Source organism: Stegodyphus dumicola, chromosome 4 (genome assembly GCF_044657685.1).
Source record: "Stegodyphus dumicola isolate Sdum_Otavi_A_Nest chromosome 4, ASM4465768v1".
Lineage (NCBI taxonomy): Eukaryota > Metazoa > Arthropoda > Arachnida > Araneae > Eresidae > Stegodyphus > Stegodyphus dumicola.
Genome location: NC_140771.1, coordinates 141,796,951 through 141,823,534, shown reverse-complemented (window position 1 = coordinate 141,823,534; position 26,584 = coordinate 141,796,951). Strand labels below are relative to the sequence as shown.

The 26,584-nt window shown below is 31.0% G+C and overlaps 1 protein-coding gene across 1 annotated transcript; it reads left to right on the top strand.

Moving 5' to 3' along the window:
* The first annotated feature begins 583 nt into the window (after nucleotides 1-583).
* Nucleotides 584-25,871, top strand: LOC118200935 (uncharacterized). Its single transcript, XM_035372925.2, has 6 exons — nucleotides 584-705; nucleotides 5,189-5,238; nucleotides 7,983-8,008; nucleotides 12,753-13,067; nucleotides 18,992-19,297; nucleotides 24,348-25,871. The coding sequence occupies exons 2-6, from the start codon at nucleotides 5,205-5,207 to the stop codon at nucleotides 25,002-25,004; spliced, it is 1,338 nt and encodes a 445-aa protein (XP_035228816.1). The 5' UTR covers nucleotides 584-705; nucleotides 5,189-5,204; the 3' UTR covers nucleotides 25,005-25,871.
* Nucleotides 25,872-26,584: the final 713 nt, after the last annotated feature.

The following is a 26,584-nucleotide window of genomic DNA, read 5'->3' as shown; positions in this document are numbered from 1 at the left end:
TCGTTTTCCTTAAATCATCACTTTTTAAAAAATAGTTGGTTTATTGCCCAACACATTTAACATGCCATTTGATATATTTCATATACCAACTCCTTTTAAATCAATGCTCTTTACTTTCTAGTGATTTTAATGCTAAAAGTCTTGCATTCAAAATTTTTAATTTTCTCCGTTTCTTTAGTATTTCTTTCCCTTTCCAAGCCTTCTTATATACAGGTTCAAAACGATGGATATCATTTCTTAGTATGAAACAGCAGACATGATGATATTTGATGATATTTGAGATCCAAAGCGTCCTTCACCATCTTCCAACTATAAAACGGTGAGAAAGATTTTTCATCGATGAAAGGAAAACGTGGTTTTTTTTTTTTTTTTTTTTTTTTTTTTTCCATCCTCCGCTAGCCATAAAACAAAGCTTTGGGGGAAAAGTAGGCCAAAGAAGTAAAATGAAGCAGAGGCCATCTCAACCAATGAACCACCAGGAGGGCAGATTCCGAAAAGGCGGAGCTCGTCTTTGCATAACTCAGGTGGAAATCGAAGAACGCAGAGCGGAAGAAGAAAATGTTCGTAATCTGTGGATTCCGCCAGCCAGCTCTCGATTCTGTTTAAGTAGGTTACACCAACAATCAGTGACGTAGGCCGTATAAAAGCCGGTCGCGGCACCGCAAGGACCAGCATTTTGGTTTGGGATTCGAATTCGGAGAGAGGGTAAGTGATGCTCAGGATTTGTTTTGACTTTCTTAGCCACTGGATACCAAATGGAATGCCTGTGGACCGTACACATTTAGATCCTCTGACTAACTGGATTTTACCAGCTATCGGAATGGAATTGAGTCTCTTGTCCCGTAGCAGTTAATTGCTCTTTAGAAAGATGACAGTTATGCTGTTTAATTAGCAGCTTGTTTCGGAAGTCTGTTTATTAGAACTATCCAACATGACCCCTAATATACGATGATATTATTAATTATTGCATTCCTAAAATATGTTTCGCTTAAACTACGAGAAATATCTTACGACCTTTGAATAACGCCCGAGTATTCATTACAAATGGCAGATAGTTTTTAAAACAGGCAGATAGTTTTTTAAACAGACTTGTAATATTTTATACCGGGTACGTATCTAAAAAGTTTTATATAGCAGCAAATCCAATTATTCAGAGAAATGGACATTCATTATATTTGTTATTAACAGATATTTCTCTCGTTTTGTTGAAAGGTGTGCTCACGTTTAATTTTTTGATTTGAGTATAATTAAGCATAAATACTATAAAAAGTATAAATATTTCATTTACCTTTATTATTAAAAATTACACTCCTATATATGCGTAAACTCTATGATTCTTAATTATTAAGTGGTTTAAACGTATTTCATTTCATAATCTTTATACATTTGAACTTATTTTCAACTGAAATTTTATTTTATAAACTAACCTTATTACTGTTATTAGTATAGTTTTAGTATTTGCGAATAAATTTTCAAAATGAATAAAACTGTTAATTCGGAATTGAAAAGCAGGTTACGTCTGCTGTTATTAAATTCGTGTACCAAGAAATACATTTTAATAGTTAGTAGTATCCAATCAGGTACTAATTATCGATACGCTAGTGAATTTTTAAGCTAAATTCTATCTGATGTTACATATATAACAATAAATATAACGATAAATGACTTCATGAAGGATTTCTAAGAAACTTGTATTCGTATTTTTCTACTGAAATTGTGCTTCCAGTACATTAAAAAATACCAAGTTTTTTCTTCAGTAAAACGTGCAACAGCAAAGTAGAAAAAAAAATCAAGCTCTTCTTTAGCACTCTTATATTTTTAGGGAATTCAATTTACATGAATCAAATCCAAAGTATATAAAACGTATAATTTCTAATGCGTGCACTCGAAGAAAATGGTATGAAGTTATACTACCTTTTTTCTAAAGTATCAATTATCAGACATAATACATTAAATATATGGAAAATATGTTATTGTCTTCATGTAGCACTACGGTATTTACTGACTTCCTGCCTTTTCCCGTTTATTAGTAATCTCTATCATTAAAGCATCATTAATCAGGAAACTTTAGTTTAAAAATTTATTGAATTTTGCAGCTAAAACATATCTCCTTCAGAAAAACTAGTTTTGTCGTTATTGTGAAATAAAAATAAAAATTTATTTGTACGTGAATAAATAATTTATCTCATTACATAGTTTTTAACTGCTAAATGAATAAATATGCTTCAATCCCGCTTTATTCTAAATTTATACTTTAAAATGATATTTTTTCCTGAACAAATATAAATAAATGATGTGCATCAAAACAATTATTTTGCATTTTATCTTCACCTTATTTATGAAAAAAAAAACAGGTCTAGAAGAGGGAAAGGGTCTTTAAGAAAACCATTAGCCATAATAGTATGATATATTTATTTCTTTTTGGCCATACTAATGACACTTGCAGCAAGTGAGAGATAATTAGACTAGATTGTAAGGTTTAAAGTATAGTAAGGTGTCTACAGAGACTTGTGTCTTACAGCTTCATATCAGCTTCTCCCCGCGACATACTAGAACCTAAATTCGCCCATCAGACATGTGAATGGATTATTTTTTCAAATGAAAACAATTCTACGATGGCAGTCATCAGCTCCCGTTTACTAGAATCCAGTTGAAGATGTGACGTCTATTTGCTCTGAAAGGGAATTGAGAAAAGTGTGTCAATATTATTCCGCTTGTCGGAAAAGAAAACTAGTAAAATAATAGTAGATGGATCACGCAAGATGAAAGCATTTCCTCTGTCATTTGGGGCAACTTAATTCAAAAAAAAAATTTTTGTTAGTATTTCTTAAAAACTTAAAAGCAATCACAAGCAAAGAGGGAAAAGGCAGGAGAAAATAAAAAACAATTTCAAGCAAAAATGTGGTTGTTTCACTGTTTTAGAAGTAGATACTATTTCTTCTGTATGATCAATGGTGTTCGCAGTTAATAACAGAAAAGCTCGCATGATGAATATTCGAAGCATAAAACTGGTAGGCAATCTTAATCATTGGTTGAAACAGATTTCCGAGATGAAGTAATCATTCCTTACGTTGGACACTATAATCCCTGTTCTCGAAATTTCGAGATCGTGCTTCGAAATTTTAATGCCTATGACAGGATAAATATGCTTTTCCTATTTACAAAAAACTTTGTTTAAGTAGTCAAAGACGTTAACAAAAATTGTATTTATTTTGCTTTTATTAGTGAAAATGGTATCGACAAGTATTGACATCTCAAAATACATCATGGAAAGCTTAGACTATCTGCTAATTTCGAAACTTCGCTGAATAATAGACACCTAGTGTTTTATTTGCAAGGTTTTCCTTAATGAAGTGTATAAATAATGAATGATTATAACATTTGAGGTCCAATATCATAAATTCTATATATATTATATCCTAAAACAACTCACTTCTACTAGAATTTCACATTGTAAGGCAGCAGAAGCCGATATACAAGAGCATTGAGACAAAGCCCGAATGACGTTATACTTTTTCAATGATATTTTATTCATTCTGACACAGGCGTATACTGTTGAATTGAGAGAAAAGCTGGCATTATCTACAGTGATACAGGAACTGGGAAACGTATTAAATGTTTTAAAACTGTGTTATTTCATTGCAATAAAATCTAAATTATGTAGCCAACTCCAACTTTGCATATTTATTTCCCCTCGAATGCCTCTATGATTTTCTAAATCAAAAAAGCAAATGCCGAAAGACGTTCTGTAAAAAAAATTGCGAAGGTTGCCTGATCAAAGGTAACAAGAAAGAAACAATCGGTAAAAGGACTGCTTTGAAGATAGGTAGTGAAATGCTGCAGAACATGAAAATGTTTATGAATAGTAAAGAGAAACAGTATTGGGATAGTAATATTATTCTGAAAAATACATAGTGAACCAGGCATCTTTTCATGTCTGAAACGCTAAATACTTCTGTAGGAATTGTCTTCTCGCTCTGATGCCGGGTATAGTAAAGACTGTCCAAAGCAATATCACAGACGGTTCCAAATGATCTTGGTTTCTATGGAGATGGTTGCTTTAGAAAAATGATATTCATCACCAATATGTACTTGTACCTTCAGAAATAATAGTCACTTAAAGAGGTAGTCGCCACAACAGAGTTCGATTTAATTTGTGCAGCAGAATTTAATAAGAATTATAAAAAAAATTAACTGCTAAATATTCTAAACGAGCGGATAAAGACTGTGCTAATTTGCGTCAGATAGTCGTCATTTCTTGCATTTTAATTTTGTACAACTTCATTTGTTTTTCAGCATGTTCAATAAACCTTTTTGGAATTTGAAGATATTAATTTGTATAACTTCAAAGTCTCCATTCTTCTTCAATGCATTTTTTACTCTAACTATATGACCTCTCGGAATAAATTAAAATTTATTGCTGCTATATTTTATCTCGATTTGGGATAGTTTGAACACTTGTCTAAATTTTCTCAATTTCTCCTGTAACATTGATCCCTAAATATCTTTCCATTGAAATAAATTTTCGAAGCATTAAAAACCTTTTAAATTAAAACATGAGTTAAAACTAAAGGCTAAGTATATTATTTTTAAGGTTATAAATTAATTACAGAGATATATTATAAAGAATCTAGTAATTATGAAGTTAATTCGAAAGCATATTAAAATGTTATTAGTTAAAATATAAATTTTTGCTTAAATTTGTTTCAGTGCGAATATGAAAGAAAGAATTTTTGAAACGATGATAAATAAATATTTATGCCACTTTTGTGTGCGGAAGCATCTTTATGGAACAATTCGTGATTATTTTAAGGAACTACACTTCTACAATTTTTTTCACTTTATTTTGCTTATTTCAATTCGCTACTTATTCTAATGACAAATAACTGCTAAAACGTATCTCTAAGTGCTGTGGAAGAATAAACTGTTTTTCTAAACAAGGTAGCAAACATGAAGTGTAATAAATAGTGGCATAATTCTTTAAATGTGTCATTCATGGAAATAGCCTTTGTTTTCACTGTTTTATTATAATATCTGCATATTAAGTCTAAAGTAGTTTTAAAAGAAAAATTAAACATGTTTGTATAATTTTAAAAATTTGTAAACCTAATTTTCGTGTTTTAATTTTTTTTCATTTGTTCTTGTGACATTATCTAACTTAAACTGAATTAAGTTATATCTTTTACAGGTGAAGAATTTTTAAAATGAAGTTAGTGATTTTTAGCCTCCTATTATTAGGTATGTTCCCGTTTTTTATAGTTTCCGTAGTCATATTGAAATCAGTTATTTAACTAGACGCAGTGGGCGCATATATAATAACTTAATGTTTAAAATTATACATTTCGGAAGAATTATTATTCAGTCCATTTAAAAGTATTTCTTAATGAACTGCCTATTATGACTACTGGCACTATATTTCTAAGAACAAATTTAAATTAAAGAAAGTGTTTCAGTGTTAAAACTTAAGATTAAAGTTTACTCCTGAAAGAAATGTTTGATGTTAATTTTTGTAATTTTTAAAATACTGAAAATTTTAAGAATATAAAAGTCACAAATTTTTTAAATTGCAATATCATTTTCATATTTGTACTTCTGTTTACCATTTGAAGCACTTTTAGGCTTGACATTTTTTACAAATCTACAACTGTAAGAATTAAACTCCTAAAATTCAAGATCAGAGCATAAGATTATATAGACTGCCCAAAACAGCTATACCAATATGCAGAAAAAATTTGCTGTGATATCATTCCATAATAAATAATGCTACTTGGAGATATTTACATGGATTTATGAAAAAAATAAATGTTTCAAGACATAGGTATACATTAGTTTCGTTGGATAGCATGCGTGCGATTAGGTAGGTGCAACAATTACATCAAAGTAAGTGAAGCGACAACAGTTTCTAATTCGTCCGAACATGACGAAACAATAAAATAATGGAATATAATGGAAGCAATAAAACTTTTAAGAAGAAATTTTAAAAATTAATAATTTCTTCTTAGTAGTACTAAGACAATAAAATTCGTGTTTCCTTATTTTGTGATTAAGTGCGTTGCAATAAAAAAATTAAATTAGACTGTATTTCTATACATCTGTGTAACTCCTCACTGTTCAACACAACCTTCTGTTGTACTGTGCAGGTACTAATAGATTTAACACATAGTTTAGTCTGATTATTCTCAAACACACGCCATTTCACTACTCAAACTGACTAGATTTGATGTCGCTTAGAATTTACTAGCAACTAGGCTGAACTTAACGATCGCTTAATGCGGCTTTATGCTATTATTAAAACATGTGGAGTATTAATACAGCAAAAATTCAATCAAATAAAAAGGGCTTGATTTATAAATTTCAGATTATATTCTAACGCTTATAAGAATTTAACATTAAAGCTAAAAAAATTTTTTTTAAGTTGTATTTAAAAGACTAAAAAATGTAAATATCTTTAAAAAATTGCAATTTGATCTTTATAATGCAGAATTCGTTTGATACCTGAAAAAATTTTAATCATTTGCTATATGGCTTAACTGGTGTAAGAATTAGTGTTCCATAAGTTAAAGATGCAGCATATAAAAGCTTATATTTAAAATGAGCTGCTCACAACGATAAATCCAAATGCTAAGGTAAACATTTGCTGTGGAATTATTTCAACCTTTAAAGCCACACGGAACTATTAAACAATTAAACATTCAATAACGAAAATACTTAAATGTTTAATACTTCGTAGCGCATTTATGTCATAGGATCGCTTAGCCCGCAGCTTGCAACAAACAGTATATCCTTCAAGTGCGATACCTTCTATTTTGCTGGGAACAAGAAATTCACGAACTGAAAAAATAAGCCCTTCGAAATGATTTTCTACAAAGTGTTTAAAATATATCTAATAAAATTTACGTATCATAAATAGTAATAAAAGTTAACTTATATTAACACGTGATATTTGGACAAATTAAAATGCTATTAGCGATTTTAGTCAGTTAATCGATTCTCAATTTCAGTGTATTCTTACTTCAACCAACAGACTACCTAAAATTCAACTAAAAGTATAACAAAAATAATTGCCACTCAAATGGGATCTACATAAACGATATGCAACCCTTAAGTCAACTGAACGACGAGCGGAAATAATGAATGCTGCCAGAATCTACTAACTACTATATTCTGATGCACACAGCGTTCTCTTAATTATTAACTAAAGGTAATTTCCTAGGTAGATGAAGGAACGAGGAATAAAAGAGGTTATCAGAATTAAAAAAACTGGTTAATTTAGTAGGGACACTGCAAAAAATTACTTCAGATAATTTTGCCTTGACGTGCATTTTTTTAAGCATAGAAACATTGTCCTTGTTCTTTCCTTTAAACCCGCCCTTGTGTTGTCAAACATTTCTTATCCCTTAAACTTATGCGAACTAAATATTTTTAAATCAACGTTAGAATTCTTTTCCTTCAAAATTCAAAACGGTTAGCTACTAATCTTTGTCATTTTGAAGAACTGTCACGCTTCATTAATAATTTAAAAGGACTTCAGTGTGAAATAATTTTCTGCTACTGTTAAGTATATGAAAAGCATTTTGCATTCTATTATTAGTAAATATATGGCAATATTTAAAAAAAAAATCCAAAAAAAAAAAGGTCTCAAAGCCTTTCAGTTTGCATCAGAATATAGTAGTTAGTAGATTGTATATTACGACCACAGGGGCTTTTTTTAACGTTTTGTGTGTTACCTTTATTAATTAAATATCATGTTCTTCTCACTTAAATCATAAAATTCAAATTTAATATTTGGTGGCAGCAATTTGAAAAGGGAAACGTCGTTTATAGTGAAGCAACGCAAAATGCCCAAACAAAATTAATAGCCATTCTGGGCAAATTGCCCCTTTGAGCTGAAAATTATGCTTAAATTGTTGTTATTTAATTCTTTAAATTACTATTATAGTATATATGCATAAATTCCTAAACGATTTGCTAATCTTTTTCAGGAGTGTGCGTTTATGCAGAAGATAGGGTAAGTTAATTTTAATTGAATTAATAAATTTTATGTTTATTTTTGAATTTTACTGATTCACATAGTTTAGCCCCATTTCAGTCAAAAGGTGTTGTAATGCACCTTAAATAATAACAATAAATTGATAGTTACTTAAACAGCATTTCCCAAATTGAGTTCCTTGAGATAAAAAACAAAATTCCAAGAAGGAAAAAATTTGAAAATGATCCAGATACCTTTATAGCTGCTTAGACGAAACTATATGTGAATCAGGTTGCTTTTATTGCATATCTTACAAAGAAACTATATTTATAGTAATAACCCACAATCTGTACTTACTGCATTTATTTTTCTAACTGCATTTTACTGCATCTATTTCTCTAATTGCATTTTTCTGCATCTATCTCTCTAATTGCTAGAAAAGTGTGCTATTATTTCCTTGGGCCGTAACAGATTGGATACATTATGATGAAGGCTTTGCGAGCCATATTCTTTCAAAAAATATTTTTGTTCTGGAATTCTGGATCCAATTTCAATAATAATTTATGCATACATTGTTTTATATGAGACCCAAAGTATTATTATCGTCATCGAGTTGCTAGGCAATGAAACTGAAAACTTGAGATATAAAATAAACTGGTCCCCACTTTATTTTCTATCCCAATTGTGATTTTTCTTCTTGGCTTTCTTTTTTACCACTATGTTTTTTTATGATTATATTTTCTCTTAACGTTTTGTTCTCTTCGAATGTTTACGTTCGTAATTTTTTCACTTTGGTGTTCCCAGCGATATAAATTTCACTATATAGAAAGAAAATTATGCATATGCCTTACCTTCAACTTTCGGAGAAGGATTTAAGTGGAGTTGAGTTATTTACGAGAGATAACAGATTTCTGCTTGGCATCAGAAACGGCTTATAGACTGAAAATGACAGCCTAACTGGATAAGAACAGTTCTTAGAAGCGTTTCACTAACCTGTTTTCAAATTATATCTCTCTTCCTAATTCCTTCACTCTCATTCAAATGAAAAACATTTTAATGCAAACTTTATTTTTTTAAGTAATTTACATTTAAATTTCCTTTCAACTTGTACATATAATTCAAAGGATCGCGATTATAATTTTCAGTTAATTGAGTGTCCAACTTGATATTTTCTTTCTTTCAAAGAAAAATATACAAGTCGGTTGCATATATTTACGACATATGAAAAGAAATCACAACATTCTTCCCATCGCCACCCTATAGAAAATAAAATTTTTATTTAAAGGCATTTGGTTCTGAAACAAAAAGTATTTTCTTAAGCGGTGCATTCATTTATGTGCTAAGCTAAAACATTTAAGAGATTCAGTTACGTTGAACAAAAAACAAAATTGTGCGACTTGATTTGATTAAGAAACACTGTTATGCTAGACAAGGGAATTTAAACTTTTAACATTATTAGCTCATAATATTTAATAACTTCTGCATTATAGTTGGTTGTACTAATACCTCAAGAAAGAAATATAGTTCGTAACGCTGTATCTCTAGTCTTCATCCTTACATTACTGGGAAAATCTAAATTCTTATATGTTTTAGATTGATAAATTAGAAATCATTTGCTTTAGTCTGCTCCACTTAACGCTTGTACTACAAGGCGGTGAAAGATGGTGTACAATATACTCTGTACCCTTGTGCAGATAAACATAAAGCTATTTTTCTTAATAAATATTTAGTGATAAAATGATACCGGTGAAAAAACCACGGCAAAAAACGCCGCAAACGAAAACATTGCGGAGAATAAAACATGAGGAGAAGACATCGTCACGTACATTTTGCTTTATAGTTGGCATCGTGGTAGAAAAGAGCAAAGAGAAAAATCGCAGTTCTTAAAACATCGGGGTAGAAAATAAAGCGACGAACAGCACTTCGCAGTTTCTTCGCAATTTTATTAATTTAAGGTGTTCCATTTTTGACTTAATATTTTAAAGATGTTTTTAAATTTCTAACTTTTGTCGCCACCTTAATTTCCAACGTGATGTTTCTATACCGCATTGTTTTGCTATGTTGTCTCCTTTATTTTCTACCTCGATGTTTTCGCCTGGAGTTGTTTTCTCCTCGACTTCCTTAAGCGATATTTTCAGCGAGTGCTCGCTGATATCTCACAATATATTTCATCATAGAGCGTCTTTGATGTCTAGTCGTGAACTCTTTGGACTGTTTATATCTTTCGTCCGTTGACCATAAGGAACACAGTGATTCCCACAACCACTACTACCACAACTCCTCTCGGAGGCGAGTTACAGGAACAGAGTATTCTAAATTATTATGGTAGCTGAAAGAATGGAAGCTTAATCATATTTGGCTTTCATGGGAAAATTTCAACGTCCTAACCATCAAACTCCTAACAGACTTGGAGCGAATTATCACATAGCATGACTCTAAATTATCATTCTGAAGTAACAGCAGAGGTTGAAAAGGTTTAAAAAACTTTTTATTGGATCAAAACTTGAACATAAAATTCACATCTCGTGGTTATAGTTCAACCACCACTTACTGCGATGAAATTTAAAGTAATAGTTTAATTTAAAAGTTAAGCAAGTCTAGTAGTCAAAGACTACGGGATTGATTTAACGCGAACTTGTCTCAAAGATTTCTCACCGGCGTAACAATTTAAATGTCGGTAACAATAAAGCCAAGCTGAATAATTACAATCTTATCAGAGCTGGAGATCCTAGTAATGCAGTAATTGGCCTCGAGATGCAGAAACATGCTCAGTCTTATAATCTAGAACTATACTATGTCACCGATTTGCATTCTGATGAGGAAATGGAAAGGAGAAATGACACTAAAGCTGAAATTATAAATAACTGGTTACTTAAAATAATAATAATCCTACAAACTGAAATTTTAAAAAACATAACAAAACGTTCCAGAAACGTGCAAACAACAAGTAAACGAAAGGCATTCACACAACTTAGCGACAGCTTAAAAAATAATTTTAAAAGAATGCTGTCAGAAAATTGAGTTGGCGTGGAGTTTTGCTTTTGCAAAATTAGTATTATCGAACTATCTTACAAGGATATATATTTCTCTTATATATATATATATATAAGAGAGAAAATTTATTGGAATGAAATGACTTTTGGTTAGTAATAAAAGAAAAATATCTGTTGTTAAAACAATATGTTTTCATTTACAACTTCATCTTTGCACCAAATTGGGTTTTCCGAAATTTCTGCAATAAAAAGCAAGCACCTTGCAAATTAGAAATGGATATGATAATGGCTATAAAAATTTGATTCCAAGATTTGACAAGATGTGTAGAGAAAATAATGAGCTTATTCATTTCATTGACTGCGCTATGGAACTATGCTATGTTTTCTTGGCAATGCTGAAAGATCATGATTCTGTAAGGTCACAATAAGGGAAAATGTTCGGAAGACATTTGGTGTTGCCCTCCAAAATAAAAATAATGAATGTTTAATAATATATACAGTGTGTTTCTTGACGCATAAATATTTTTAATGCAGCTAAAAAATTCAAATTTCAATATGAATGATAATGATGAATTTATTTAAATAATCGATGAAATTTACATTCGCGTAAATAAAAATTGCTATCGGGCTTACTTGAATAGTTTCCCTCCATGTGTATTTCCCCTTAGCTTTTTTGATATATGATTTAGAATAGATTTGATATATGATTTAGAAATCAGACATGTGTATATTTATTTGCATTTGATATGAAGCACTTTAAAATGTAAATTAGGCAAATTTTATGTCTTTTCATATTGCAAGGAAAATAGTGATTACAAATACTTAAATTTTGTTTTAGTAATCTGATTATGAGTAGATATTAAATTTCAACATTTAGTTACTATTTTGAGGATAAAAAATTTATGCCTTACCATTGGTTCTAGAGGTAGGAAACAAAAATTCTGCATTTTATTGAGCATGATAATTCTTTCCGTCCTCCCCAACAGTTGGGCGCTTGCTGTAAAATATTCGTCCAGAAATGCTGAACCTATCAGACATATAGCCGTTTTATTTGCTGAGCAGTTTTCGCAGGATGCCTCACATTGAGTAAACCGATATTGCACCCACAAAGAGGAAGGGAAAGTAATCTCACATATAGTCATATCTTATGACGGATTCGCATTATCATTCATTCTGTGTTAACCATTACACAATCGACGGCAGCTGAATGGGTGAATGTGCATCAGTCACTTTCCATTAACATTTTGAGTTCAATTATCGCATTCATGAGACATGACAAAATGCAATAAGGCTTCATATAACAAACTTCATCAGTTATCTGGAACCTCTTATTGATTAATTTAGAATATAATAAAAATTCCTTCCTTTTCTTGCAATATAATGCTCGATAGTGATTAGCAGCTAGTTGGGTACCCAATCAGTTCAATCAAAAATAAGATGCATGTGTTAAATGCACTCATACTGAATAAAACCGAAAGGAAAAGGAAAATCAGTAGTTTTTAGTAGTTTAATTGGCAAAACATTCAATTTTGTTAAAATTTGTGTAACTGAGTTAATAAAACTCTCGATGTTCCTCCAAACTAAAGAGTATAATCCCGATACTTGATAGAAATAAGAGCTATGCAAATTATGCTTGTCAGCAGTTATTTACCTTCCTTTGGAAACCTCACTCATGTTTTTAAGACATGCAATGAAAGAATATTAACCCTTTTTTTTTTAAATTAAAGATAAACATACTGATGCATTTGTTTTAAATTTTGCTTTTGTAACTATTTTCATTAATTTTTTAGGTTAAACGGCAAGCAAGTTACACTTTTCCTGGTCCCCGGAACGAAAGGGGATATCGCCAACAAAACGCTGCCCCTGTTTATGTCGAAGAGCAAGATGAAGATGCTTATCCAGCTCCTCGTAGACAGTTCCAGGCGCAGCCAGTGCAGCCCCAGTACGCTCCTTCTCAACCAAGAGCACCTCCACCTCCCCCTCCGGCGCCTGTTGCACCTCCCGCTGCACCTCCAGCGCCTGTGTATGAAGCTCCGAGGCCGGCAACCCAAAGTGCACCACCTGCGAGAAGGAGAGCCTCTTCGTCCAACAGTCGTGCCAATAAGGTAGATGATTCAAGTTAAAAAAAAAAAAAGTTTATATGCATTAAATTGATGATTATGACACTCTTACTCTACAACTTAAAGCTTTAAGATTAATTTTAATTACGTATACGGGTGCATCAGAGTCATATATTGAAGAAGCACAAGTATGTGGCAGAAACTCAAAAAATTACGTTGCCACGTATATATTTTTGCATTAACAGCTTCAGCAATTATTCTGGGTCCCTAAAGTTAAGCGCATTATGTCAGTGAATCACGAAAAGAAGAACTGTAAATGTTGCATAACATTCAAATTAATAGATTCCGTGTCTGCTTTAAAGCTTTCGAGCTCTTTAAACAGCCGCGTAAATGGGACTTGAGACGAATTCCACTCGTTCTAAGTTGAGATAATGTGTGCATTGAGTGCACAGTCTGAATTTGTTAGTATGCCAGACAATCAAACTGGGCGTTGTCGCTTTTCATAAATTTGTTTCGGTTTTCGAAGTTTTGACTGTACTGCATACGTAGAGGGTCAACAATTATAATGCTAACATACAGATCAGACATGTGTATATTTATTTATTCGTCAAGTAGTCTTCGTTTTAACCGATATTTGAATCTGGAAACAGTGTTAGTATACTATTATGTTGCTCCAGGTGAAAGCAGCCGGCCTGTATAAAAAATTAACATACCCTATCCAGCGAATGTCGCGTAAATTCTGCGTCCCTTAAAGTTCAACATTTGTTCTAATCGAATGGAAGTGTAAACCAAAATTATAGTAATTGTTAAACTATTAATCGAATGGAAGTGTAAACCAAAATTATAGTAATTGTTAAACTATCTTGAAGCTATGCTGCATTATGCAAGATTAAATATTCTCGTTTGTAGAAAAAAAATGCAGTTACCCATCTAACTGGAATGAATTTTGCATTGTTGATTTTACAGTCGAGAAGCCTCAACCCATAGAACGTAATATTCTTAACTTAAATGGACAGGTGATTCTATTTCCTTAAATATTAAATAATATAATGCCGTTGAATAAAAATTATTGCGATAACGTTATTTCTAATTAAAGAAACAAACTCTGAAGGATGTGTAAAAAAATGCATAGTTTAAAAGTATCCAAATCTATACTTTCCCGGAGGAAGAGAAATAGTGGCAAATAATAAATCTAAAATGAAATATGTTATTGACATTTCAAAACTGTATCTTTCTTATAGATCTAAAATTTTGTTCTTTATTAATGCATAGCGTTACTGGAAGTATTTTTATATCACTGTGATATATTCTTTTCTCTCATCTTAGGCAAAAGATTTTAGCGCGTTTTTACACACGGGTATAAAGTATTTAACGCACAGGTATTGGGTATTCAAAAAAGGAGCAGACTTTACGTACTCGCAATTTTTTTTTTTTTTCTTATGCTCTAAAAATGGGCCACACGTCATCTAATAGGGAAAATATAAATATTTGCTATGCTTTTCACTTTCTATATATACGCATCTTCTGTAAATTAACATGTGCCAAAACATAATCTAATTCATGTTACAGCCATTATACTTGCACAAGAGTTAATGGATGCATGGTCGCAGCAATTTCCTACATAAGTTCCTGTGGTTTAACAGATAAAGGTGACATATGCTTTGATGCTTCTCTAGACAAAAAATATTACAAAGGACCAAATCTAGAATTCTAAAGTTCAAAAGCGCAACCTAAAGGAGTCTGACATCACTTCGTTTGATTAGCTGGGTGAAAAACAAACAGCTGCTTTCAAATTTTAAGAAATAACTAAATTCGGAAATATAAGCTTACTATACTTCTATGTTTTGAAAGATAAAAGGCCATTGTCCAGTTTATAAATTTTAAGAAAAGGCTATTTAAAGTTCGACACGTTTCTCATCACGCATGTAGAGTTTATAAAAATATATTTTCGGAGGTTAATCATTTTTACTTTTTGTACGAAGTAAAAAGGAAGTTATTATAATAGCGAAAAAAATAGGGGATCATATTTCAGCAGAAATATCCATTTTGACGGTTTCCGAACTCATTCGGACTATTTTTTGCGTGATTTCTATATAACTACAGACAGAACAAAAGACTCTTTTCTCCGAAACGGATTTTGAATGGATCCAACAGGGATTTTTTTTCCGTGACGTCTATATGACGTACGTATGCATGTATCCCGCATAACTCGAAAACTATTAATCGTAGAATGTTAAAATTTTGTATAAGGAACTAGTTGTGCACCTCGCTCTTTTATTGCAATTGACAATGCCAAACGTATATTATATATATATATATATATATATACACATACATTTATAGCTACTCCCTGATCTGTCTTTATCCGGCCTTTATTTTCGCTATCGCCGGCAGTAGTCATTTATTCCCAGTTGCAAAAGTGTTTTAAATAATGAAACTGACCGGGATATTAATTTCAAAATTTGCAATTTTTAATGACATTTTCAACTTACCTTATGCGACTGACTGGTTAATTAAGTTAGAATAATTTGAGAAAACAAGCTTAAATGAACTGCAGCAAAAATCCTAAAGAGTTTAAATGGCAAAAATTGACAGTGTAATATTTTTAAAACATTAATTTTGGACAAATAACAAAATCTAGCTTTTAAAATGGGGTTTCCCGGTTCCTATACTTATATTTGGGAAATTTTTATACTCGTTATGGAAAAATAAAATTACGAGAAGTTTGACTTTTGTACGAGAAAAATTAACTGGAATACTTAATTTCAAAATTTGCAGTCTTTGACATCATTTTCAACTTGCCTTGAGAAATAGATTTATTAAGTTAGAATAATTGGATAAAGGAAGTTTAAATGAAGTACAGCAAAAAAATGTGTACCATTTAACAGGAAAAGAAAGTCTTGTGTTGTCCACATCAGATTTTGTTTTACTTTATAAAATAAGCAATTAATAATTCTAAATTGCATTTAATTTTTTAATATGTTCTACAGATTTTTCTTTGACATTTGTCTCTATGGAAACTAAAGAAATGTGATCATTAATCTTCCTAATGAGTGACTACTGATTAAAACAATTTACTAAGGCAAATAATAGTTAGCAGTTTTTATTTTGAATAAAGCTACAGAAAGTTACAATTTTTAATATTGCGACTGGGAAATTCATTCATTATTCATTCCCCCATAAAGAGAAGTTAATTTTGAAGCTCTCGCATATTCAGATTCTTTTGAAGATATTGGCCTATGATGTTTAAATGTTTAATATCCCTTTTGGGGGGATATTGACCGCTTTTAATTTACAATGATAAGTGTAAGAAATGAGCATTTATTTTATTTTAAAGCACATATCGCAATGACTTTTTGAGAATACATATAACTTTAATGACATAATGAAAGGAACTAGTACTTTGGTTCCTGAGATAATTTTGATGCTAATGAAAAAATAAACTCTTTTTTCTTTTGTCAAGATACAGAATTAATTTCACAGTTCTTCTTCATTGAGAGCTAAATTTAAAAGCAGTCACTAGTAAATCAGGAGTAAATGAAAAAAAATAAAATACAAAAGCAACACAAATATCAAGTTTGCACTACTAAAAAAGTCGTAACCACTTATTATTGTTGCAGTAATAATAAAGACATTTATAAAGTTCAGTATTACTTGTAATTTATTATTATTCACAGTTTATTTATATTACAAATCTAGTTAGCTCTCGGAAAATGTTGTAAATTATTTTCAAGAAAGAAAAAGAAGTGTAATTAGGAGTAAAGTTTTATTTTATTTTTAATGAGAGCAAACGATAGTTTTTGATTCTGAATCTACTATGCTATTTTTAAAGGAAATTGCGTAACTGTTAAAAAATCCACTTTTGTTATTTTAAATTTCAATAAATTTCTCTTTTAGAACATTTGGTATTCTTTATTTAAAATTCTAATACCTAACATAATTTTTCCCTAAATTTGATGAATTATATAGATTCAACACGCAGTTATTCAGCATCTAATTAAAGGGGCAAGCTGGTAACGGTTTGACATACTTTCTGTACTCAATAAATATGAAATGGATGAAAGTCACATTCGCCATTCATCACCAAAGTGTAACATTCTGAAATAATAATATCCCATTCATAAAAAAATTAAGTGTTTCACAATTACATTTTATACTTAGTTTTAGGGAAAGTGTAAATAATTTAAAATACCCATGTTATCCGAATCACTAATAATTTTACAGTTTATAGCTTGAAAAATAAGTCAACTGTAAGCTGTGTATGTTATTAGTATTACATCAGCTTGAAACTGCTTTCAGATATGCAAAATAGCTTTGGACAGAACTTCTTTACTTGGAATATTAATAAATAGTTCTTATTAACATTATTAATTTAAAGTCGTTCTCCTAGGCATTACTGGGGTCGAATTTTAATTAAAATTTTAACTATCTCTAAAAGTTTCTTCATTTCTAAATTATGTGTAACGTTTTAACTAAATCTTGAATCTGAATTTTTGCCTCATACATCGACTTTTTAAAATCTTTTATGTAACACGAATGTTAATATTTCATTCTTAAAGAGGAAAAATAGTGTTCAGTGAGAAAACTCGTTTAGTTCTACTCTAGCTCTCTTGTTTTACGTACAATTAATTACCCGAGCGCAATAATTTAGATATTTCTCGGAAATCTTCAATTAATTTGTCAGCATATTTTCAAGCAGCGTTTTTTAAACTATTTAGCCTTGCAGCTTACATGCCTACAAGTATACTTAATCACGACTGACATCGATGTAATCGCTTTGGAAAAAAGAAGGGTGCTAAAATGTGAATTCCTAAGATACTATAATGTAACAATGAAGAAATAATAAATAATCCTGCGCAACATATTAACATTTAATTGATAATTACAAATTCATTCCCAGTTACGTGTAAATATACATGAGCGACGAATACAATTTTGATGTGAGAGACGTATAGCTGGGCATAGCTGTCATAGCTGATGCATAAGTATGTGGTTGCAACCATAGCCAGTTGAACACTTCTTTTTATCATAGACAAAACATGTTTCAGAAATACAGCTAAATCAGCAACAATTGAGAACTTAAACAGTTAAGCTTATATTTTTCACATTTTTATCATATATTGGAAGTAACAAATATAAGCGACGTATTGGCATTTTATCACTTCTATGTTAACCGGTCAGCAAGCGAAAGAAGAATGCATAGCTTGCAAAATGAAAATTAGGTTGATATTAACATGTTTATAGATTTATTTTACTGTTATTGGTTTAATTTAAGTTTGGATTTGCAAATTGCATATTGTTAATGGGTGAACGATTATTTGCGTTACGTAAATACGCGTCATAAGAGATTTTGCTTAGTAAAATTATTTGCGTCATAAAAGTTATATAAGAATGATGTAACAGACATTATTTGTGAAATGACGCAGTTCAAAGAGATTTATTATAAGCATGTTACTATTTTAAAGTTGGAAGGAAGAGGTAACCGAATAAAATAGGAAACTTAAAAAGCTAGTACTTATCACTGTTAGGATTTTATTTTACATATTTTACGTAACCTTAACTTTGTACTTACGTGTACAACTATACAATAAAAGAAAGAGCCCTTCGGGAGAAAGTTTTTACAACTTATGAAAACTTGTCTTCCAGTCAGCAATGCTTTCATATATTACTTATACTTTTTTTATCCCGATACTTTTTTATCCTTACAAATTCCTATAAATTTTTATCTTCATTTAGATAATTCATTATGTACCATAATAATTTACTCTTATTACCGGCCATTATCATATGTATAAACTGCTGTATAAAATCTCAAGTAATTCATTTATATTTAAATAACTAATTTTTTTCACCAGGTTTTCGTAATTGTAATGGAAAGAAATAATTAGTAGCAAACTGAGTTATTGAATGTCACTTTTGATACATATATTTGGATGCATCTTAAATCTTAAAATGCTTTTTTTATTCAGAACCGAGCTGCACCTCAGCAGTCACTAAACGGACAGGCTGATGATGAAGAAGAACCTGGTCCAGATCCTTTGACTCTCCTTCTCGAAGATTCTCAGTTCACTTGCAGTGGAAAGAATGATGGTTACTATGCTGATGACAGTGTCAATTGTCAGGTATTCCACTACTGCGTGGGTGGAGCCAAACATTCTTGGATGTGTCCAGAGAACACTGTTTTCCACCAAGTCCATCTCAATTGCGTGCCGGATGCTCAAGACATTTGCGCTCAGTCTCAGAAATTCCATTTCGTTAATGATTACCTATACAAAGTAAGTGCTCTTATAATTTTTATTTACTTCTTATGTTCATAAAATATCTTTTATAGGAGTATATTTATTACATTATATATATTTTTTATTCAATACATTGTAATAAATTATATATTCATTACAATTTTTCTACCCGAAAAAGCTACTACTATTTTAACTTGATCATTAAAAAAAAGTCATCTGCGCTGATAAGAAATGAGAAAGAAAAGCATCATTCATTTCGCATAAGAGATACTATGAATGAAAGTTTCCTTTCCCCGGTTTTAATTCTTTCTTTTTTCTGCTCCAAACTGATATTTTTTAAGGAATTGCTAGTAGCATCGTTGATGTATCTCTTCCTTATGAAACAGTATAGATTTTAATCGGTGTTAAATAGGTATATGTTAATGAATTGAATACTGAAACTTTTAAAAACTTATATCCTCATATCAATGAACACTTTAATTATTGTTGGAAATGTTTTTCCTAGTCAAAAATTAGAAAAAAAAAGAAAGTAAACAAGTATTTTATTCCATGCTTGCTGCAATTTAATAAAAAATATTTTAAAAAATTGCTAATGTAGTTTTTATTTCTTAGTTATCTTAAAAGATATCTATAAACATCATTTTCACTTTAAGTTTCCTCTTTCAAATTTACATAAAAATTATTAACATGATTATTTTCACTAAATTTAAAATTAAAATAATAAATAATATAAACTAAAAATATTATTTTGTTATTTAAAATAAAAAAGAAACATGAAATCTCACGATTAAAAGATATAAAGGGTGAATCTTAAATAAATCCTGACATTAACTCATATTTTCAAACATCGAAAAGTTATATGGAAAGTTTACAACCACTATAATTCTCAGCGTTCCTCTTATTCCTATGATTGACTCTACAATGTGTTTCATCAATTAACTTTATCAATTTTCAGGAAAATTAAATTATTAAGGATATGGGAAATAAAAAGTTAGCCAGTTTCATATCAAACTTCCATTAATTATGTTTCATATTCTTTTTATCAATTCAAATCTATGTCACTATACAATTTCCCTTTCGCTTAAAATTAACTGTAATATATAATAAGTAATTTTCTTTATTATTTGTAGCTCTTAATGGGGATAGTTGGTTGTTAGCATTGTACATCCCTAAAAAATGAGATCAGATATTCTTACTTTGAGTATTAAACACAAATCCATTTTGAATAGTAGATAAACAATGATGATATATTATAGAAAAAAATATACTTACTTTTAAGAAAGTTGACTTGAATATTTAGAAAATCGCTCCTTATGCTAAAACTAAGTGGTTGGAAATGATAATGTGCTGTCAGTATCTTCAAATAAATAAATAACATTATATATATTACCAGATCTCAAAACTCTACAAATTGATTTATATATATATATTGCTTAAAATCTAGTATTGTTAGTAATCAAGTAATTTCAATTTCATCGGTATTAAAATAAATTACAATGCTTGACAAATATAAAGGAATGCAGATATTTTTTTTCCATTTATTCTTTCCTCTGAATGGTGGTCGATATGAATCACTCAGTAGGATGTGTTATTTATAGGATACTAAAGCATGTTTTATATATGTTATGTATACTGTCTACTAAACTGTTAAGAAGAGTTTAATGCATTTATCATTAAAAATGATTTTGAGCTTCGGTTCGAGAAAAATTACTTTTTGCGGAACACGTCCATCGAGAAGATCCCAGGTATGTCAGTCTGGTGAATACGCATAGCCATTCCAGTCTTTCAACACCTTCGGTTTAGAGACTATCAGACAGCTAAACCTTTCTGTCAGGTCATGCACAGTCGTTCATGAACAGAAAGTCTGGACCCACGTTACCACTGAAAAGTTAGGATATGACCCAAGAGAATCTCGATGCAGTACCTCTGGATGCAACAGTAACGATATCAAAGATGTGAAGTAACTGCATTATGATGATGTCAGCATAATGCCTTCCATGCACAAAGACATCTCGCCCGTAATGATCAGTTTCGTAAATAGTCTTTAACTGATATTCCCCCCCCCTCTCTCCACGATCCAACAGAATGTCTATGAAGCTGACCTTTATGGCGAAAGAGGCATTGCTTATGTGTGGGAAGAGAACAATATTCACAATAGTAGAATGCCGTTTTACATCTCTGGTGTACCTACAGTTACACCCCAGCGGTAGTGCATCAAGATTCTTTTGGGTCATATCCATCTTTCCAATGGTAAAGTAGATCTAATCTTTCTTTGGCATTCGAAGTGTCTAAGACCCTATAAAAGAAGTTAAACACCTGGCATGGCCTGGATATTCACTGGATTTAAATTCTCTGAAACATAAAGATAGAACGTTCTCGGTAGACGTGTTGGGCAAATAATGATCCTTCCCGCACCATGCGAGAGCTCAGAAGCTCGTTAAATGATGAACTGGACAATGTCCTTCAAACTCCTTTTAATAGTTTACTGTAGAGCATACATAACGGATGGTTCGGTGTGTGATTAGATAGACATGATAACTCTGCATTCGGTATGTGTAGAGAATACTTTACGGTTGATTCGGTATGTGTGATCTTCTCGGGTGCATGCTTTAGTAATAGAGATCATACATCCCGCTTAGGTTTTCAGTCTGTCATTAATTGCACAAAAAAAAATCTGCCGGAAGATAGCTTTTTCATTTCCGCTGTGTTTTTCTGTTTCTTATCCTCTTTATCCCCATGATAAAATTTGTATAATTTCGCATCATAAAAATCACAAAGTACCTTTATAAATTATGCTAGTTTCTAAGCTTACGTAAACGGCTAACTCATCGCTTGATGATACAGTAAAATATATAATAGCGTAATGAAATTTTTATTTATAAAAAAGCAATATATTTCTTTCTAGCTAATATTATTTTTATCGTAAATGATTAGCTGATCTTTAATTATTAATGAGGCACTTTCAAGCCTTAAAATTTCTGAACAGCAGGCATCTTATATTGATAATGCATTACAATTAGAAGTTTTTTAAATAGAAACCAGCAGTCTAATACGTACTGTTAAGAACTGTATAAATAATAGTATTTTTCAGAGGAATATTATTAAGCGACATGTAAAGCCTTTTTATCGTTTGAGTACCGCATTTTCCTATCCAAATGGCAATAATGTCTTGTTTACACCCTTGGTCTTAGCTTTAACTCCTTAATTTCAAACAGATCTTAAGTGTCATCCTAAGTTTCTCATAATACTGATTTTACCTCAGTAAAAAAAGGAAAAAAAGTGCTTTGAGGCCCTTAAAAAATGCTATACCTAAGATTTCATATTAAATATATTAAGACCATAGAATTGATACCATATAATATATGAGACCATATGATTCACAAGGGAGTATAACTTTATTCGCCATATTTAACCCTTCACGCCTTACTGAATGCTGTATTTTCTATATGTTAGGAAGATCTAATCAAATTTAAAATTTTTAAGAAAAATAATCAAATTAGAAGATTTATCTTAAATCTCGAAAAAGAAAGCACGTCAATTTCTTTTCCAGTTTCATAAACGATGCTGTGATGCAAAAATCTCTGAATGGTAATACAGGTTTGCATGCATGTTCCTACAGATTTTTATTTTGTAAATTTTACCATCAAAACTCTTCTAATTTTATAGAAGACCGATTAGAATAAGCAATTTCTCATTTTCAAAACTTGTTTCGTGAAACTCCTCCCCTTCAAAATAGTAAATTTACTAAACTGACCTCTTAATTTATGCCTTAGAAATAGTACTGTTTCTATAGTATTTAATTATGTACAGCATAATTCTTATATTGCTATTATATAAAGGCAATAATATGCCCTGGACGAAATTAACACATATAAAAATAATAAGCTAATTAAATTAAAATATATCCGAATGCTTAGCCTTAAGGCTATAAATCTATTACACTGGTTCTATAATTAATTAATATGGTTAAAAGCATTTAAAAATTTTAATATCGAAAGCATAATAATCTTTGCATTTCTAGACAGAAGTACATGCAAAGAGAAATTCATTAAATTATTAAAATTCATATTAGAATTATAAATGATGAATCATAAAAATATTAAAAATTATACATTGAAAGTAATTTAATGCTATCCAATTAAAAAAGAAAGGAAAAGGAAACGAAGCGAAAAAAATTAATAACGAGCGATTTTACTATTCAGGTTTGGAAGATTCTTGTGAATTAATTTTAAAATTTTGAAAAAATTATAAAAATTTTTGAAAAATAAATAAGACCTATTCTTATCACTTTTATATTAAAAACAGAACAAATATTTTGACCTTTTTATCCCTAGGTATATATGAGACACTGAGATCTTTGAATGGTTAATGCTCATAAAGACACGAAATGACCAAGTATTGTTGAGATATAGGTAAAAATTAAAGTATCTTCATGAAAATTTCTACTATCTCAGTAGATAAGTACAGAATCCAAAATTTTTTTGAATTAAAAAATTTAAGTAAATATGTAATCATTTCTATCTCGTTATTATTTTTCGAGGAAGAATTATTAGATCATTGTAAAATTTATAAGTACCATATATATATATTAGAATTTATACTATAATTAGGGATCATACATTCAAAGAATGAAGACTGCATAATATCGGCATCCAATCCTCTGAAAAGAAAAAGGAATTATGCAAAAAAATTCGAAGGCATCGGTAATGTGCTAACATCATTTGTATGCTCAGTCATCCTCTCTTACAGCATTTATGAGTAATTCGTTTATTTTTTGGTTTAAAAAGGATGCGATCATAAAATTAAATTTCTTTCAAAAACGATGCGGAAGAGAAGAAATGGGAATTTTGGATGAACTGAACCTTTTCCTAATGTAATTGGGTAGAGTAACGTTATCATAAACACCATGACGGAGTAATCATACAAAATTAGCATTCATTTCCATTCTTTTCTCAGAAAATCCAGTAACTGCTTTAAATTAGAATTATTGTGTACTCTAGGATTTCAGTCTTAGATGCAAATGAATATTATTTGAGTTTTAATATTTTACCCGAATCAATTATAAATTTTAATGTGTCTTTTGCAGCCTGTCGACTACGAAGGCCCTAACAACACAGCTCGGTATTCTCAAAGGTATTATCCAGATGGTTACGTCGTTGGAGATCCTCTTGTTGCACCTCAAGAACAAACTGCAAGGAGACCAGCCCCACCTCAGCATCAGTCATATTCTGCATCAGCGGCTCCACCTCCCAGACCACCAACACGTGCAGTTTCTGCCCCACCTCCCCCTCCTCCTCCCCCTGCGTACAGAGCGCCTCCTCAGCAAGCAAATTACAGACCAGCAGCACAAGCTAGACCTGCTCCAAGGCCTGCTAGACCTGCGGAATCTTACCCAGCAGAGGCTCCACAAGGCTACAGAGCCTCTCCGCAGGCACAGCCAGCACATTCACCACAGCAGTATCGAGGTGAGCAACCCCAGCAGGCAGGACCTCCATCGCAGGCGTACAGAGTTTCAGCCCAAGCTGCTCCACCATCGTCTTCCAGTTACAGCAGTGAAGAAAATCTCTATCAACCACAACCTGCCCCGCAAAGTAGAAGGCCTTCAGCACCACAACGCTCTAGTGCTGCTGCCTATACCCCACCAAGGACTCAGCATCGTCCCACAAGTGCCAGATCTGCTGCAGGATATCCAGCATATGCCTCCAACCAGGCAGCAGGAGTTCAGTATGACGAAGATTACTAAACAGAACTGAATCTATGAAGACTTTTTTGTACCATTGTGTGTATTTTCCTGTTACACGCACTTTTTCATCCAAGTTTGTGGTTGATCGGCTTTGATAATTACTTCCCGCTCGTGATTTTACCGCTTTCTACGCCTGGCCCTTAGATTGACAGGAAGAAGCCGAGTTAAAACTATAGAAATTTTATTTTCCCTTTCTATGTTTAGTAACTTAGCATCAACCATGAATGACATTAGATACTTAATGACAGCAGATGCGAAAAACAAATGTAACTAATCGTTTGATAAATTACGGTACTCGTTTTTATCGACCTAAATAGAAATATACGTTTTTATGCCCAAATTAGAATTACTAGTCTTAAAAATGTAAGTTTTTAGTATTGATGACTATGGGTTACTGCTTTTGCTGTTTTAGGTAATCTTTATATTACAGCCAAAGTACGTTTTTTAAAAGTTAAGCAATCCAGATTATTTTTCAGATTATCTCGATTTCACAATTTAAATCTCGCTTAAAGATAAATTTGTAAATAATATCATTGAGAAAGAATGCGTTGCTAATTATTTAGGTAGTCAATAAAGCTTCGAAAAGAGTTTGAGGTTAAGGGCATTCGTAAGAAAGCGAAAATCTTGTGTGTACATCCCAGCGAAGTGTTCAGAGACTGTAAATTCCACGTTGATTCCATGATTTCATATCCACAATCAGTTTAGAAGCGAATGTAAAGGATACCACCGTAATGCGAATTAATATTACCGTTCGCATTACAGTGATATAAGTATATGATTTGCATCAGCCAAAATGATACACATTTTCTGTGACAGTATATTTGTTTTTATAAAAAATGGAATTCATTAAAAAAGTTCAGGAATACAGTTCTGTTTTTATATTTGTCTTGATCCGAAGATTTCATGGCACAAATATTATTTAGTTATGCAAGTGAACTTAGATTTGAAATAAAATATTTAATTAACTGAGCAAGTTTAACGTCAAGTTTAGTATCGCTTGGAAGTTTAAAGAAATGAAATGTTTTATTTAGTTTTATAAAATTTAGCTTTAATTTTTAATTCATTAGTTATATTTTGTCATGAAGTCAAAGGAAATTATTTAAAGACAGTTTTAATAGTATTAATTACAAAATTATTCCTTTAAGAACAAGATCGCTCAATTGTATAAAATAATAATATGTGTACAAATTAGGCTTTCACAAAATAAATGTTTAATATTTTTGTATGAGATACGTTCTTTCTTTCTTTCTTTTTTTTTTTTTTTTTTTTTTTTGAATTACTTTTTTTCTTGTGATTATTATATAGCCGCGTTTACTTGATTAAATCTTCAGGGGAACTCTGCTAATGGATAAACTTAAACAAACATTTCTTGAATACGTTAATAAAATATGCTAATAAAATAATCACTAATTCTTCTTAAATTTGAGAATTTTACTCCTATTAAATTGGATAAATTCACTTCTTTCTCACTTAAGAAAGGAATCAGATTCAGACGTAAAAAATGTGTAGCGTAAATGTAAGCTATTTCCCTTAAAAAGTTCTCCACAAAAGTATTTCTCCTTTAAAGCAATAATAATAAT